This window comes from Neomonachus schauinslandi, chromosome 8, assembly GCF_002201575.2.
Source record: "Neomonachus schauinslandi chromosome 8, ASM220157v2, whole genome shotgun sequence".
NCBI classification, from domain to species: Eukaryota; Metazoa; Chordata; class Mammalia; order Carnivora; family Phocidae; genus Neomonachus; species Neomonachus schauinslandi.
The window spans coordinates 51,330,835-51,346,268 of record NC_058410.1 but is presented as its reverse complement, the minus strand read 5'-3'; the positions used below and the strand labels follow the sequence as shown (position 1 = coordinate 51,346,268).

The 15,434-nt window shown below is 37.3% G+C and overlaps 1 protein-coding gene across 1 annotated transcript in view; it reads left to right on the top strand.

Moving 5' to 3' along the window:
* The window catches only part of FIG4 (FIG4 phosphoinositide 5-phosphatase), a 121,114-nt gene that overhangs the window by 4,865 nt on the left and 100,815 nt on the right, over positions 1 to 15,434 (top strand). The window contains exons 2-3 of the mRNA XM_021693354.2: positions 10,501 to 10,599; positions 12,062 to 12,185. Coding sequence (XP_021549029.2) covers positions 10,501 to 10,599; positions 12,062 to 12,185 — 223 coding nt within the window. The remainder of the gene's footprint in view (positions 1 to 10,500; positions 10,600 to 12,061; positions 12,186 to 15,434) is intronic.

Genomic DNA, 15,434 nt, shown 5'->3' with positions numbered 1-15,434 from the left:
TCCAGCCTCATTTATTGAAAAGGTCACTCTTTCTTTATTGAATTCCTTTGGTACTCTTGTAAAAAATTAGTTGGATAAATGTGAGTTGATTCTATTTTGTTCTGTTGATCAGTTTGTTTTTCTTTATGGCATTACCACCTTGTCTTTATTATTACAACTTGATAATAAGTCTTGAAATCAGGAAGTATAAGTTTTCCAACTTTATTCTTTCCCAAAGTTGTTTTTGCTACTCTAGATCATATGCATTTACATATGAATTTTACAATCAGCTTGTCAATTTCTCATAAGCCTATTGGGATTGTGATTTGGGTTTCATTGAATTTATAGATCCATTTGGGGAGAACTGAATCTTAGTAACATTGAATCTTTTTTGAAATTATGAGATTATTATTTTAATTGAAATATTTCTATAAATTAAAATTATTTATTTAAAATGAAGATTTATTAATATTTGAATTAGTAAGATATTTCAAATTTGTATAATTCAAGTTTATATAAAATGAAACTCCATGCTTATGACCTACTACAAGAAGATTTTCTTCTTTTCATTTTTGCTTCATACATAGGGCACTTTTTTTCATAAAGAAATTTAAGCAAGCAAGCAAACTAACAAGATGAAACCAAAAACCTCTATTGTAATAGTAATAGTAGTGAAGAAAATAGGAGCAGGGAAAGAAAAACAGAGCATAGCAAACATTGATAAAGGAAAAAAAAAATAAAGTTACCTTTAGGTGATAATATGCTAGAAGGACACTCAAACCATACAGAGACTGTTTTCTTTCAGTCAGTTTAGAACACATGGACTTTGCATTACAGATTAAAATGTTTGTAATTGGGACTATCTAAAATTATACATTTTGGGATCATATAATATTGAATCTTTTAATCCATGGTATATTTATCCATTTATTAGGTGTTTACTTTCTCTTAGCAATATGTTGTAATTTTCAGTCTAGAAATTTTACTACTCCTGAGTATTTTATGAGTTTTGATACTATTGCAAATGGGATTTTAAATTTGATTTAACAATTGCTTGTTACTAGTATACAGATATTGAGTTGATTTTTATATATTGAACTTATATCCTGAAACTTTAGTAAAGTCACCATGTTGAGAAGCTGTAGCTGGTGTGTTGAATTAAAAATATGTGGATTATGACCTGCTGAATTGGGGGGGCACAAGCCACTCACATGGGGTCAGCAGATAGCTCCCTCAACACTGAACTTTGACTTTGGGAAATGAAACCCACGGGTTCATTTGATTGAATGAAACCCACGGGTTCATTTTGATTACAGTTTCAATACACCTACACAAAGGACGTGGAGTCACAGGATTTAGAAGTGGCAGAGGTGGGAGGGAATAATCTAGGAGAAGGGCAGTCCTCTGTCCTAGGTCACATGTGAGCAGTAGATAGAGAGCAAGGTAGCAAGTACCTATTACTTAAAAGGTGGCAGTAACAGAGGTCACTAACTTTTTGTGGGCTTAACTCTAAGTAGTTATTTTTAAAGGTATCCTGTAAGAGCAAAGTGGGAAATGATGGTGGGAATCCTAAACTCAGGTCCTAATCTAAATGTTCAGACTCTGGGTGTGAACAGGGTTATCATACTGTAAAATACCTAGGCTTGGACACAAAATAGTTGTTTTTCTCATCACACTCACTTACTAGTTCTAGTAGGGTTTTTCTTTTCTTTTCTTTCTCTTTTTTGGTCATTTCCTTAGTTTTTCTACATAATCGTATCATTTAGGGAGAGGAACACTTCTTCCTTCCCAATTTTGTTTCCTTTTTTTTTTTTTTTTTGCCTTCTGGCATTGTCTAGGATCTCTAGTGCAAAGTTGCATAGAAGTGGCAAGAACAGACATTTTCTTGTTAGTTCCTGATCTTATGGGGAAAACAGTCTCACCATTAAATGTGATATTAGCTGTAGGTTTTCAGAGATGCCCTTTATCAGATTGAGAAAGATTCTTTTCTGTTCCTAGTTTGCTGAGTTTTTTAAAATCATGAATAGATATTGAATTTTGTTGCATGTTTTTTTCTGCATCTGCATATGGCATTTCCTTTATTTGCTTAGTATGGTGGATTACATTAATTCATTTACAAAGGTTAAAAGAACCTTGAATTTGAGGGATATACTCTACTCCATCATGCTGTATTATTGTTTTCATATATTGCTAGATTCTATTTACTGATAGTTTGCAGGGATTTTTATGTTCAGGATATTAGTCTATCATTTTCTTTAACATCTTCGTCTGATTTTGGTATTGGGGTAACTTGGGTCTCATAAAATGAGTTGAGAAGTGTTCCTTTTATTTTCTGAAAGTAGTTGTGTAAGATTGATATTATTTCTTTGTTTAAATGTTTGCTAGAATTTACTACTGAAAGTGCTTGGGGTTGCTTTATGGGACAAATTTTGATCATCAATTTCTATAGCAGCTATAGGCGGTGAAGATTTCCAGTGGGTCTTGAATCACATTTTTTTTTTTAGCGGGGGAGGGGCAGAGGGAGAGGAAGAGAGAATCTTAAGCACGCTCCATGCCCGAGGCAGGGCACAGTCTCACAACCCTGAGATCATGACCTGAGCCAAAATCAAGAGTCAGACTCTTAACTGACTGAGCCACCCAGGTGCCCCTTGAATCACATTTGATAAATTGTATTTTTCAAGAAATTTGTCCAGTTCATCTTAGTTGTTGAATTTATTGGAGTCAAGTTGTTCATAATATTCTCCTATTAAACTTTTTTATTTTATTTTTTTAAAGATTTTATTTATTTATTTATTTGACACAGAGAGAGAGAGGGCACGTGAGCACTAGCAGGGGGTAGGATCAGAGGGAGAGGGAGAAGCAGACTTCCCACTGAGCAAGGAAACGTGAGGCTCAATCCCAGGACCCTGAAATCATGACCTGAGCTGAAGGCAGATGCTTAACTGACTGAGACACTCACATGCCTCTCTTATTAAACTTTTGATGTCTCTAGGGTTTGTAGTAAAACTTCCACTTCTGTTCTGATATTGGTATTTTGTGTTCTCTCTCATTTATTATTGATCCATTTTGCTAGGCATTTATCAATTTTACTACTCTTTTGAAAGAATCAACTTTTGACCCAGTTAATTTTCTCTATTGTTGTTTTTTATTTAATCAGTTTCTGTTCTTAGGCTTATTTTTTTCCTCTTATGGATTTCAGATTAATGAGTTGACCTTTTTCTAACTTTATGAGGTAGAAGTTTAGATCATTGAGATATTTTCTTTTCTAATAGAAAGCATTTGAAACTATAAATGTAAATAGAAGAAGAGTCAAAAGACTATGAAAAAAGTATTAGTAGCCTGAACAACAAATAAAGCAGTATATTCCTATATACAAAAACTTTTGTAAACCATTCTGAAAAATAAAACACCCACCAAAAAAGGACAAGGACATGAATAGGCAATCTGACAAAAAAAGAAGTATGAATATAAAAAGATAATTCAACTTGCTGATAATTAAAGCAATAAAATGAAAATAGATTCCCATTTTCACCTGTCAGAATGGCAAAGATGTGAAAGATTGACAAAAGTCATTGTTGGCGAGTGTATGAGTCAGAATAAGGGCATTCTTATTTTGGTTGATGGGAGTGTATTAATTGGTTATGAAAGAATTAGGGGAACAAAAGAACAGAAGAGACAATGGACAAAATGGGCTGCTCTTGTCCCGAGCCTTCATTTAGAAGGATAACTGGGCAGAACTGCTCCTGAGGTGACAGTCAGGTGGTCATTGTTACCTGTGTTTGGAGGTGGATTTTGAGGATGCTGGAGAGGAAAGGGATTGGTAAACAGCATGCCAGAGTTGTAGTTCTGGCCTTATGAAGGGTCTGCCTCCTCCCAAAACTTACCTGTTCTCTCTGGCACCCAGCCCTCATGGTGCCCTTTGGCTTCCGTGATGATGCCCTGGCCCTTGTCTGTCCTGTGACCCAAGCTTTCAGGTAAACTAAGGTCAGATCCAGCCCTACTGCTCATATAGTCCAGTGCAACTAGGAGTTGCCCACAGGGGATTTAGCAGCCTGAAGTTGTGCTGTTTGAAAGTGCAGTTTACCTTAGATGATTTCCAATTTATAGCCCTTACTTAATATATAATGCCCTAGGGGTCTTACCATTGCAATAAGTGACCATTTTCTAACAAATTAACATATAGTGGTTGAGTTTAAAATTGGTAGCTGAACAGAACTGTGGTGGATTTTTGTGTCTACATGTGTAGGGATGAAGTTGTTAAGATGATCTTTACTCTTGCTAGTTCAAAATTATTAGTATGTATGTATGTGTGTGTGTTTATTTAATTGCTGCCTTGTTTAAAAGGATTCAAGGAAGCTTCTCCCTCCTCTCCATCCTATCATACAAAATAGAATAAAATAAGTAAGAACCACGTCATGAAGGATGCAAGCTTACTTAGCCCAGATGTTAGCCTGTTTGTGTAATGAGGGAACGGGAGAGAACAATATAAGATGTGGTTGGCTAAGGGATTGGAGCGGGAAATCAGAGGACATAAAACGGGAGAGAGAAGCAGAGTAATTCTAGCTGATTGAGAAGGTGGGGTTGAAGGTGACCAAGTTTCCACTTATTTCTACAGGGGATTTGAAGCTTCTCCGTCAGTAAAACCCTGAAGCTGTAAAGAGTAAAGCTGGAGACATCCTTTTTGGCTCTCAGAGGCTCATTTCTTTCGAGCTGCATTACTGATTGTGGGATTGCTGGAATAGGTGAAGAGGCGGGCCTGCACTACTGTTAGGTTGTGAGAAGTAACTTCATGGTTATCTTTAAGAATAATACTTTTATTCCGAAAGTTCAAGTGAAGTTTAACATTAATTGAAGCTGTCAGGCAACCTAAAATTTCCTCTCTTTGAAGAAAGCCGATTTTCTTCCATCAGATGAAAAGTGAGTGATTAATTAGCCTGTCATTATAAAAGGAGATAATAATGTTAATAGATACTGAATTTCCTGTTAAGTGGATTACCTATTATATTCCATTTGCAGTTCGTGTATATATTTTAGAAACACATTCATCTTCATACTAAGTCACCACTGTTAAAGCTACATATTAAAATGTTAAGCTTTTTCTTGAACAGTGATACTTCAGTCTCAGAAGAGGGCCAGCTCAGATCATCTTCCATCTTTTTTTTTTTTTAAAGATTTTATTTATTTATTCATGAGAGACAGAGAGAGAGAGAGAGGCAGAGGGAGAAGCAGGCTCCCAAGGAGCAGGGAGCCCGATGCGGGACTTGATCCCAGGACCCTGGGATCATGACCTGAGCCGAAGGCAGACGCTTAACCATCTGAGCCACCCAGGTGCCCAGATCATCTTCCATCTTAATGGGCATTTCATGTAGCCTTCTTGGGGTATCTTACTTCTCCACCGCCATTCCTGCCAACCCCCACTCCCCCAGCATATATACAAACACACACACAAGTGTTTTCCCCAGCAGGTGTTGGGTCATATGTAGCTGCATGTGCGTGTGCACTTGGGCAGTCAGCTGCGATGATTTCCCAGATCCTACATCTTCCTCTTTCCTGATTTATGCCCTCCTTTTGGGGGTGTACCTCCTCCAACGGCTTCATGAGAAAGGGCTCATGGGCAGTACTTTTTTTGAGCCTGTACATTCTAAGAATGTCCTTATCCCATCCTCACATTTGATTGTTGCTGTTGAGAATTTCTAATATTACTCTGTTCTTGATCTTTGGTTTGAAGCACTTCTTTTTTTTTCTCTTGAGAAGCTTGAGCTATCTTCTTTTTATCTTCAATTTTCTGAAATTTTTTACCCCTACCACCAGAGATAAGAGATGCCACACATTTCCATGCCTTTTGGAAGTTCTGTTGTGTAAATTGGATTGTTTCTAGACTTCTCCACTGCCAGCTTAGAGTTCAGCTTTCTCGGGCGTGCTTTTCAGTTTCAAATGATTTTTTTTTTATTGCTATCTCCACTCTTCTCTTTGCCTTGGGGCTTATGTCTAAAAAAATGAACATAAGAAACTTTACTATAGTTTTAGTAAGGTGTTTGGGAGGAACAGAGGTGTTCACTTCTTCACCTTTATCCAGATGACTATTCATTTGCTCTTCAAACGCCTGTGTTGTGGATTTTGTCCCCACCGTATCACTGAGATTGCCCACAGAATGGCCACTCAAAAGATCCTGTTGTTAGATCCCCTGGGCACTTCCGTGTCTTCATCTTCCTTGACCTCTCAGCAGCATTTTTTGTTTTGGTTTTTGTTTTTCTCTCTTTCATTTCCTTTTTAAAAAATTTTTTTGTTTAAATTCAATATAGTTAACATATAGTATATTATTAGTTTCAGGAGTAGAATTTAGTGATTCATCAGTTGCATAGAACACCCAGTGCTCATTCCATCAAGTGCCCTCCTTAATGCCCATCACCCAGTTACCCCATCCCCCCACCCACCTCCCCATCCCAGCAACCCTCAGTTTGTTTCCCAGAGTTAAGAGTCTCTTATGGTTTGCCTCCCTCTCTGTTTTTATCTTATTTTTCCTTCCCTTCCCCTATGTTCATCTGTTTTGTTTCTTAAATTCCATATATGAGTGAAATCATATGGTATTTGTCTTTCTCTGACCGACTTTGTTTACTTAGCATAATACCCTCTAGCTCCATCCATGTTGTTGCAAATGGTAAGATTTCATTCTTTCTGATGGCTGAGTCATATTCCATTGTGTGTGTGTGTGTGTGTGTGTGTGTGTGTACCACATCTTTATCCATTCATCTGTCGATGGACATCTGGGCTCTTTCCATAGCTTGGCTATTCTTTGTGGACATTGCTGCTATAAACATTGGGGTGCATGTGCCCCTTCAAATCACTATGTTTGTACGCTTTGGATAAATACCTAGTAGTGCAATTGCTGTGTCATAGGGTAGCTCTATTTTTAACTCTTTGAGGACCCTCCATACTGGTTTCCGGAGTGGCTGCACCCAGTCTCAGCAGCATTTGATGTGGATGTGACTTCTCCCTCCTTTTCCAAATGGTCTCCTCCCTTTGCTTTGATGACTCCATGCTATCCTGGGGTTTTCCCAAAAACACTGGCCATTTTTCTCAGTCTTCTAACCTGGTTCCTTCTCTATATCCAGCCTCTAAATAATTTTATATAGAGTGCTTCAGGCTAGTTTTTTTGGGCTCTGTCTCTATCTTCACTCTCCATACTAGGTTTAATCCAGTCCCATGACTTTAAAGGCCATGTATGTGCTGCTGACACACTCTAAGATCTCTCCTCACAGAAGTCTCCTCTCAGAGACTCAGAAGTTCTCACTTGACCTCTTTGGGCATGTTATAACAGAACTCTTGGTTTCCCCTCAAATCTGCCTCCCTGCAGTCCATCCCTAAATCAGTTAAGTGGCACCACCAGGCTCAAACAAAAGTAATTGGATTGACTAGGCGCTTAAAAAAAAATTGGTGTAAAAGTTGATGGTCCACTGCCCACCAGAGGGCAGTGCAGGCAAGTGATTCTATCCACAGCAGGCCAAACGAGAGCTGTGGTTTTCTTTCACACATACTGGTTCCACAAGAGGTCGCTCTTCTTTGCACAAAACATTTTTAGGCTTCTTGGACCACTTTAGAAGAAACAATGTGCATAGTTACACTGCTTCCTGTTTCTTTTTACCCACTCAAATCTATTTGTAAATTCTGTGGATTTTAGCTGTTGGTTCCTCTGCTTCATGGAGTCTTTGGAAGAATCTGGATATGTTAGGTGTAGGTCTGCCCTCCCATGTGGGTGCTCTAACGGCCCATAAATCATTGGCCCACTAGTACTCAGGAATCACAACTGTCTTTTTACGAGAAGCTGCCAAATCATAGTCCTACTGTAATTACTCCTTAAATTTCCTAGGATCTATTAAAATTCTAGGAATTTCATTCAGGGATTTTACCTCTCTTAAAGCTGTGATGTGCTTTCTTACTGAGAGGCTGACTTACCCAAAGAAGATGGGTTCACGCAAACCTTGTAGAAAGTTACCCAGCAAATTAAATGATTCATCTGTGGTAGGTGGTGCTCTTTACCTAATATTTACTCAATGCCTGCGGAACCAGACTGTGCTACCAGACCAGGGGTAACAACCACAGAGATTAGGGAGTTAGCCCCCCTCTCTCCAGTGCATATAATTAAGTGAAGGGGGCAGACATCTTAAATGAATTTAGATAAGGCCTTCAGAAGTAAGTGCTATAGATATAAATGAAAGTGCTTTGGGAGGGAGCAGGTGATGAGAGAGGATTATTGCAGGTGGAGATGGTAGGTATCACTCGTCTTATCTTGGCTGCAGACATGGAGTCCTTTTGAGAGGTCTTTCAAGGCCAAACTCAGCGCCAGGACACCAGCCTCTGGATCGCTTGCTCTGACCCTCCCCAAATGAGTTAACTGCCCTTCCTCTGTTGTCATCATCCAGTTCATCCTTCTATTATAGCATGCTATTCACGGTTGTTAATTTGCTGTTGTTCTCTCCTGAGGACAAAGACTGATTCCTAGTAGATTTGTGCATTCTCCCATTCTGGCTCCATTCTGGTCCTGTACATGTTTTTCTTTCCCTAAAGTACTCTCTTTTTTCCTTCTGTTTTTCTGTCACTTTCTAAATGCAATGGCATAGACTCACTGACATCTTAAAAAGTAAAGGGGAGAAAAGGAACTAACAGCCATCGAGTGCCTTCTTTGTGTTGAACGCTATTCACCGCATTAGCTGTTTTATGAGCATTTTCTCACTTAACCTTGTTCCTCTAACAAACACACCAGGCTTCTTCTCTTTTTTTAGGTCTTTGCACTTGCTGTTTCCTCTAGTGGGGACTGTTTTCCTCAAGTCCTCAAGAAGGTGGCTTCCTTTTTTTGCTAACAAACATGTATAGTTTACAGACCGTCCTTCTGAAGTTAATTTTATTAGGTTGGTTACCACCACCCCCCCCCAGTGGGGGGTGGGGTCACAGGGACAGGAATTAGCTGAGGCCAGGCCAAGAATCTTTGACCTCTTCCCTCTCATTGTCCCCGCCCTTCTGGCTGCTCCCCCGGTGAATCAAGTCCTGGTCACTGGATGTCTCAAGTTAGTTTACTAATTTTTATTAAAATTGCTGTATTTCTACTTCATTATAACTGGTCATGTCCTTCAGACTGTACCCCTTCCTAGGAAATAAGGGATTCCATTTTTTTGACTAGCTTTCCTCTTAAGATTGGGCTAATCAATCATCTTTTAATTGAATTTGTGTTTAATAATTACAGGCACCATGCCCCCCCACCCCCCATCCAGGCATTAGCAGGGTGGTGTAGGGCCTGGGGCATATGCCCCCAGAACCAATCATCTTTTAACATATAGTTTTGTTCTGTATAGCCTGGAAGTGTAGAACAGACCTTTGTAAACAGATTTATACTTAATAATAAAATATTCACCTATTTTTGCAGATGTAGTGTTAAAACAATATAACTAAGTGCTCATCTTCTGATGTACACTAAAATCTTACTTTTAAAAATCTTTCCCATCCTTTAAGGCTAAATTCAAGTCCAGACTCCTCTGACGTTTTCTATACCTGTAGTACTGCACATTAATCTTTCCTGCTCTGAAGTCCCATGGTCTACATACTTCAGTTTCGCCATTAATCTAGAGGATCTTATTTGTTATTTAATTGTTTTGTGGATGTAAATCTTAACTGACCAATGAGATGGTAAGATGCCAGTTGATTGTAGCAATGTTTTCTCAATTTTTGCTATGTTGAAAAAGCACCACTTTTAAGGACATTTTTTAGAGCAAAATATCTTTATGTATTTTTCCTAATGGGTTTTACTTATTTTCTTAAAAATTACTCACCTTGTTTAAGTTTTCTTAAAAACATTTTCTTTAAATTTAAGATTTTTTTTATATTTTAATTATTAATTTTATTCTTAGTGTTTATTTAAGAAGACTAATGTGCTCAGGTATAATGCACCAAGGAAGTATTCAGAAAAGAAAGAATATTAATTATTTCCTGTAGCTTATCTATAAAAAGCCATTTGGGAAACTACACTTATTTAAATCTTTTATAGGACTTTGGGGTTCTTATCGTTGCTATATTAAAGTCATTTTCAATGTTTTGCAGAAAATTTATAAAGATTTATTTGATAAAATTTCAATATTTTCATAGCTATAATTGTCTAAGCATTCCTAATTACATGTTGAGCTTTCTAATTCTTACTAGAGCTGCTTCTTCCTGGCAAAGTTTAAACATCAGTCTCCAATCAGTTAGGTTAATCTCTATATAATATAATTAAATTAATCTGACCTGGTTACTGGGTACATTTCAAATACCAGACTGATGTTTATCGTGACATCACTAAGAATATTTCAATTTTAAAATTGACCTTTTAGAATCAGCCTTTCTTTACTCTGCCAGTTATATTTAACAGAAATATTTCTTTTCAAAAGTAACCCAACTTTATTACAGTATTTAATTTCAAAAACCAAAGTGGTTATAAAATGTGTATAAGGAAAAGTGCCTTAAAAAACTAATGACATTTCTTTTCATTTATAGAGATACTTTCTAGTTGGGAGCAATCATGCAGAAACAAAATACCGTGTTTTGAAGATTGATAGAACAGAACCAAAAGATTTGGTCATAATTGATGATAGGGTAAGTATCTTGCAAGCCTGAATACAAACAGTAACTTTTGTACCTGTTAAAGGGTGTGAACTATCCTCACAGCTTTTATTGATATATTTTTTCCTTTTTTCATCAGGCATCTGAAAATTATAATTATTTTTCATGGTTGGCTAGAATTTAAATCTCTAATCTGCTTTCTAGGAATTACTGATGTTACAAAGTATGCTGGAATTACACTTTGTCCTTCATTTTGATTTGTTTTACAAAGCAAACTCTTTGGATAAGATAATGAATATATTTTTTTAAAGAAGTGGTATTTTAAGGATTTAATCTAACTCTTAATATTGCATATAGTGAAGAAATTATGTATTACTGTGCTTTAATATGAAGCCACTTGAAGTTAGGGCAGACTTCTGTGCTCCAGACTTTTAATTATGCTGATAAAAATCACCTCTAGGTGATCTTCTGGTGACTTGCTATGCATGAGAGAAATGTGAAGCTTATACAGATGTTATATTATCCAGAGCAGGAATACAGACTTAATTCAGATAGCACAAAAACATGAGACTGTTAGTCAAAAGTGAAATACAGCATGGTGGTATTGAATAGTTAATTTTAACTCTTTCAAATGAGAGAACCTAACTTACCCTTTGTATTGAAGTTCTGTCTGAATATTTTGAATCCGTGTCGATTGCTGGTTTCTCAAATATGTTGGTAGCTACAGTTTGCAACCCATTTTCACTAAGTTCTTTGCAAAACTATTTTCTATGTTATAATAATTTTGGATAAATTGTATGTTGTGATTTCCAGCACTCATGGGTATTTTTCTTCATTCCCCCCCCATTCTGGGAATTTTTATTAATATAATGTATTGATTCTTGGTTTTACTTGGGCATGGGAACAGTTGATCAGGGATTTCTTTGAGAATCTAAGAAAAGCTGTGGGCCTCATAAAAATACACATATGTATGTATAATCAAAACTTTGCACACAGTTCTAAGGAGTTCACAGATTTCTTGAAATTTGCCTATGATCCTTTAAATGTGTGGTTCAGAAGGTAAGGGTTTTTTTTATTTTTAAGGATTTTATTTATTTCTTAGAGAGAGAGCATGAGCGAGCAGGGAGGGGTAAAGGGGGAGGGAGAAAGAATCTAAAGCAGACTCTGCACTGAGCACAGAGCCCAACATAGGGCTCGATCCCATGACACCCGTAAGAGATCATGACCTGAACCGAAACCAAGAATTAGACGCTTAACAGACTGCTCCACCTAGGTGCCCCAGAAGATGAGGTTTTGACAAAGTTTTTTGGTATAGCGACATGTGATCCAGTAACCACCCATAATTGCTAATGTTAGGGAATTTGTTGGCTTTTAAAATTATAGCTTAGTTATGCACTATAATGTACTTCTCTATGAAATAGCTAGTGATTCTTACAGGCAATAAATAATCTAAAGAATAAGCACAACCTTTCGGATTAAATTTGCTTATTTTTAGCACGTATATACTCAACAAGAAGTGAGAGAACTTCTTGGCCGCTTGGATCTAGGAAATAGAACAAAGATGGGACAGAAAGGATCCTCCGGGTTATTTCGAGCTGTTTCAGCTTTTGGTGTTGTAGGTAAGAAATATACCTCCTTCTTACTACCTCTTTTTTTTCCTATATAGACTACCAAAAGATTGTTTTATGTAGTTTTATAATTATAACCCATCATCTATGGCTTTGGTTGTTTAAAATTTCATTATCCATCAATCAGATATCAAATAGCCTTTATATAGCATCTGGTATGTGCTGCTCAGTTTCCTATAGGATATGAATTAATATAAAAGTGCTTTTGGCCTTTAAGAAGTCTGTTGTCTAGCTTGATGAGGAATGAAAAAGTAAAAGATTAGCTTGGACTATGAACATCTGCTTCACAGCCCAGACTTGATGTTGATCACTTTATATACAGTTCTGCTTTGGTTTGAACCTCTCTATTTAAATTTTACTTAAATTCCATCATTCCCCCAAATCCGATAATGACTCCTTTACTTCATTTTTTCACAAACAAAGATAGACATGCTTTTGGCTTTTAAGGATTCTGTCGTCTCGCTTTGGTACAGCAGTGAGACGCCCTACGGTTCTGGTGTGGACACCATCTTTCTTTGCAGTGAGTCAATACACGTGTCTTTGCTGTACTGTGGATCTGTCCCTGGGAGTCTTAGGCTGACGACACTAGGGTGAGGGACAAAAACTAATATACACGAGGTAACTCCAAGATCGCAGTTAAGAGCCAAGGTGTGGAGTGAGAGTTAAATGGAAGTAGAGATTATATAAGAGGTAGATGACTTGGACCAGGAACATCGAGGAAAGATTTCCTGGGAAAAATGAGATTCCAGCTGGACCTGAAGGAGTAACAAGATTTGGATGGATGTGGGGAAGAGGTGAGAGAACCCCAGCAGGGATGACCGCAGAGGCATGAAGACGTCCGTGGGTCCTGGAATGTTGGCATGGAGTTGGGTGAGGCCAGATTGCATGGGGCCTTGGCAGTCAAGCAGAGGGCAATTATATCTCTGCTTCTCTGTTGGCAGAGCCTTATTTTGAGTCTGATTTTTTTAAACATTTAACAATATTATCTTTGTATTTTTTAAACCTGCCACACTGTATGCAGTGTTGACTGATTGGTGTCTATAGATGTTAACAAAATTAATATGGACTTAACTATGCTGTATAGTTTCAAATTCTTGCATTTTTCTGATTAGCACTTTCTATTCTGTGACTCTGTATTTGTTAAAACTTTGGTTACGTTCTGCCGTATTTGAAGTTTTTCTCAATGTGCTCTCAGAGCTCTTCATATGTAATCCCTTCAGGTCTATTTTGTGTCTAGGTGGCTGTCAGGGAAGGTCAAGAGTGGTAGGTAGGTTTAGTTTCTTCTTAGGACTGGCCCCTTTTCTACATTTTCTGCTCAGTCTTGACAAGTATGTGGAAGTTATATATTCAACAGATAAGTGCTTGTAGATGGATGTCAAGTGAGTTCATGTGTTCAAATTCCATAAATTCTCTAAGTGTTAAGTTCCACTTTAAGTGTTGCATATATTTTATTTTTTTTTTAATTTTTTTTAAGATTATTTATTTATTTATTTGACACAGAGAGAGAGACAGCGAGAGAGGGAACACAAGCAGGGGGAGTGGGAGAGGGAGAAGCAGGCTTCCCGCGGAGCAGGGAGCCTGATGCAGGGCTTGATCCCAGGACCCTGGGATCATGACCTGAGCCCAAGGCAGACACTTAACTGACTGAGTCACCCAGGCACCCCTGCATATATTTTAAATTAAAAAAACCTGGAAATACAATGTGTGTTAAATACAGTAGGTTTAATTTCAGTATTAGTTACTTATTAGGTTAAATTTATTTCTTTAAATGCTGATACTTTATTGTAACTTTTTCAAGTGGAAATTTCCTAAGGTGTATGTAATATTGAATGCCTCATTAGCCAGGGTTTATTATGCAAAATTGAACCTTCCTTGATGATTAAGAGTAACAAAGATCAGTTATTGAACCCGTTTAAAAAAAGCTGCCCTTGGGTATTCTGGAGTTGTATTGGGTAGTTTGCCTTTACGTTAAATGGCTTCTAGACTGCTCTGTTGTTTTGTTTTTACGGTTCTTTAGTCATCCTTCATTGTTCTTGGCATAGTTGCTTCTAGCAGTATTCTTTGCATCATTTTAAATCTATTGATAACTAAACTTGTAAGACCAGAAGCTTGATTTTTATCAATTGATAACTAGGTTTGTAACCAGTTATTTATTGTATACACAAGTATTAGTTAGTAAACTTTGGGTGAGAGCTGAAGGTGTCTTGTTTCTCTGAGAGGTGACATTCTTAGGTGTTGTGGTAGCTGTTTCTCTTCTGGTTAGAGGCCTCGTAGGATTGAGACTGTCCTTGGGTAATGAAGTCACTGAAATACTGACCTACCAGTAAAGTGACACAGTAATGTACTATGTAAGGATTTATTATTTTTATGGAAATGTATTTTTTTGTATTCTTGTTCAACCATGTAAATAAAGCTTAAAATGAGTAAAGAGTAAATAGGGAGTTAATGAAAGTCTATGATTTGTCTAGTAAATACTGTCTTAGAAACAATGAGGGATGCCTAATAACAAAACACAAAATGCCTGTCTTTGAAAAATGTATAGTCTGATTGTCAGAATAATGCATACGAGAAATGACTAGAATGGTTGCCTTCTATTCTGTGGCCAAAATATTTTCTCCGTTAACTTTTTCAGCATGCTTAATTTGTGAATAGTATTTTGCTGGAATGTGTTTAGACAATTATCATGCTTAATTTAGTTCATCATCTGTAAGAATCTAGAGCAGTGAGTCTCAGTTATCTGTAGTAATGGACCAGATTTTTTCCACCAATATGTCAGAGACCAACACATGATCCTACTGTACATAACTGGTCTGCAGGTTGGACCACATGTGACACATCATGTTACAATTACAAGTTCAGTAATCCCCAAACTAGTCTATGCCCTATTCAAGGCAAGTTCATTGGTCATGTGCTTGGATGTTGTAGCAATCTCAAATTGCTCTAAAGTTTCTAAACTCTTACCTTTTATTTACTTGTCTTTTCATGGGTTTAGTACCCATGAAAAGCTCACGGATCATTGCTGGTCCCTAGACATGGGACATTTGTCTACCTTGTACATTTTTGCCTCATTGTTATTTGATGGCCAGCAGGAGGTTTGGGAAACCACTGAATGGGATCATGAGCATCCCTCTTAAAGTGGTTTTATATGGTCTTGGGGCACATGGATGGAGTCGGTGGATGGTTACCTGTAGTCTCTTTCTTTCTTTCTTTCTTTCTTTCTTTCTTTCTTTCTTTCTTTCT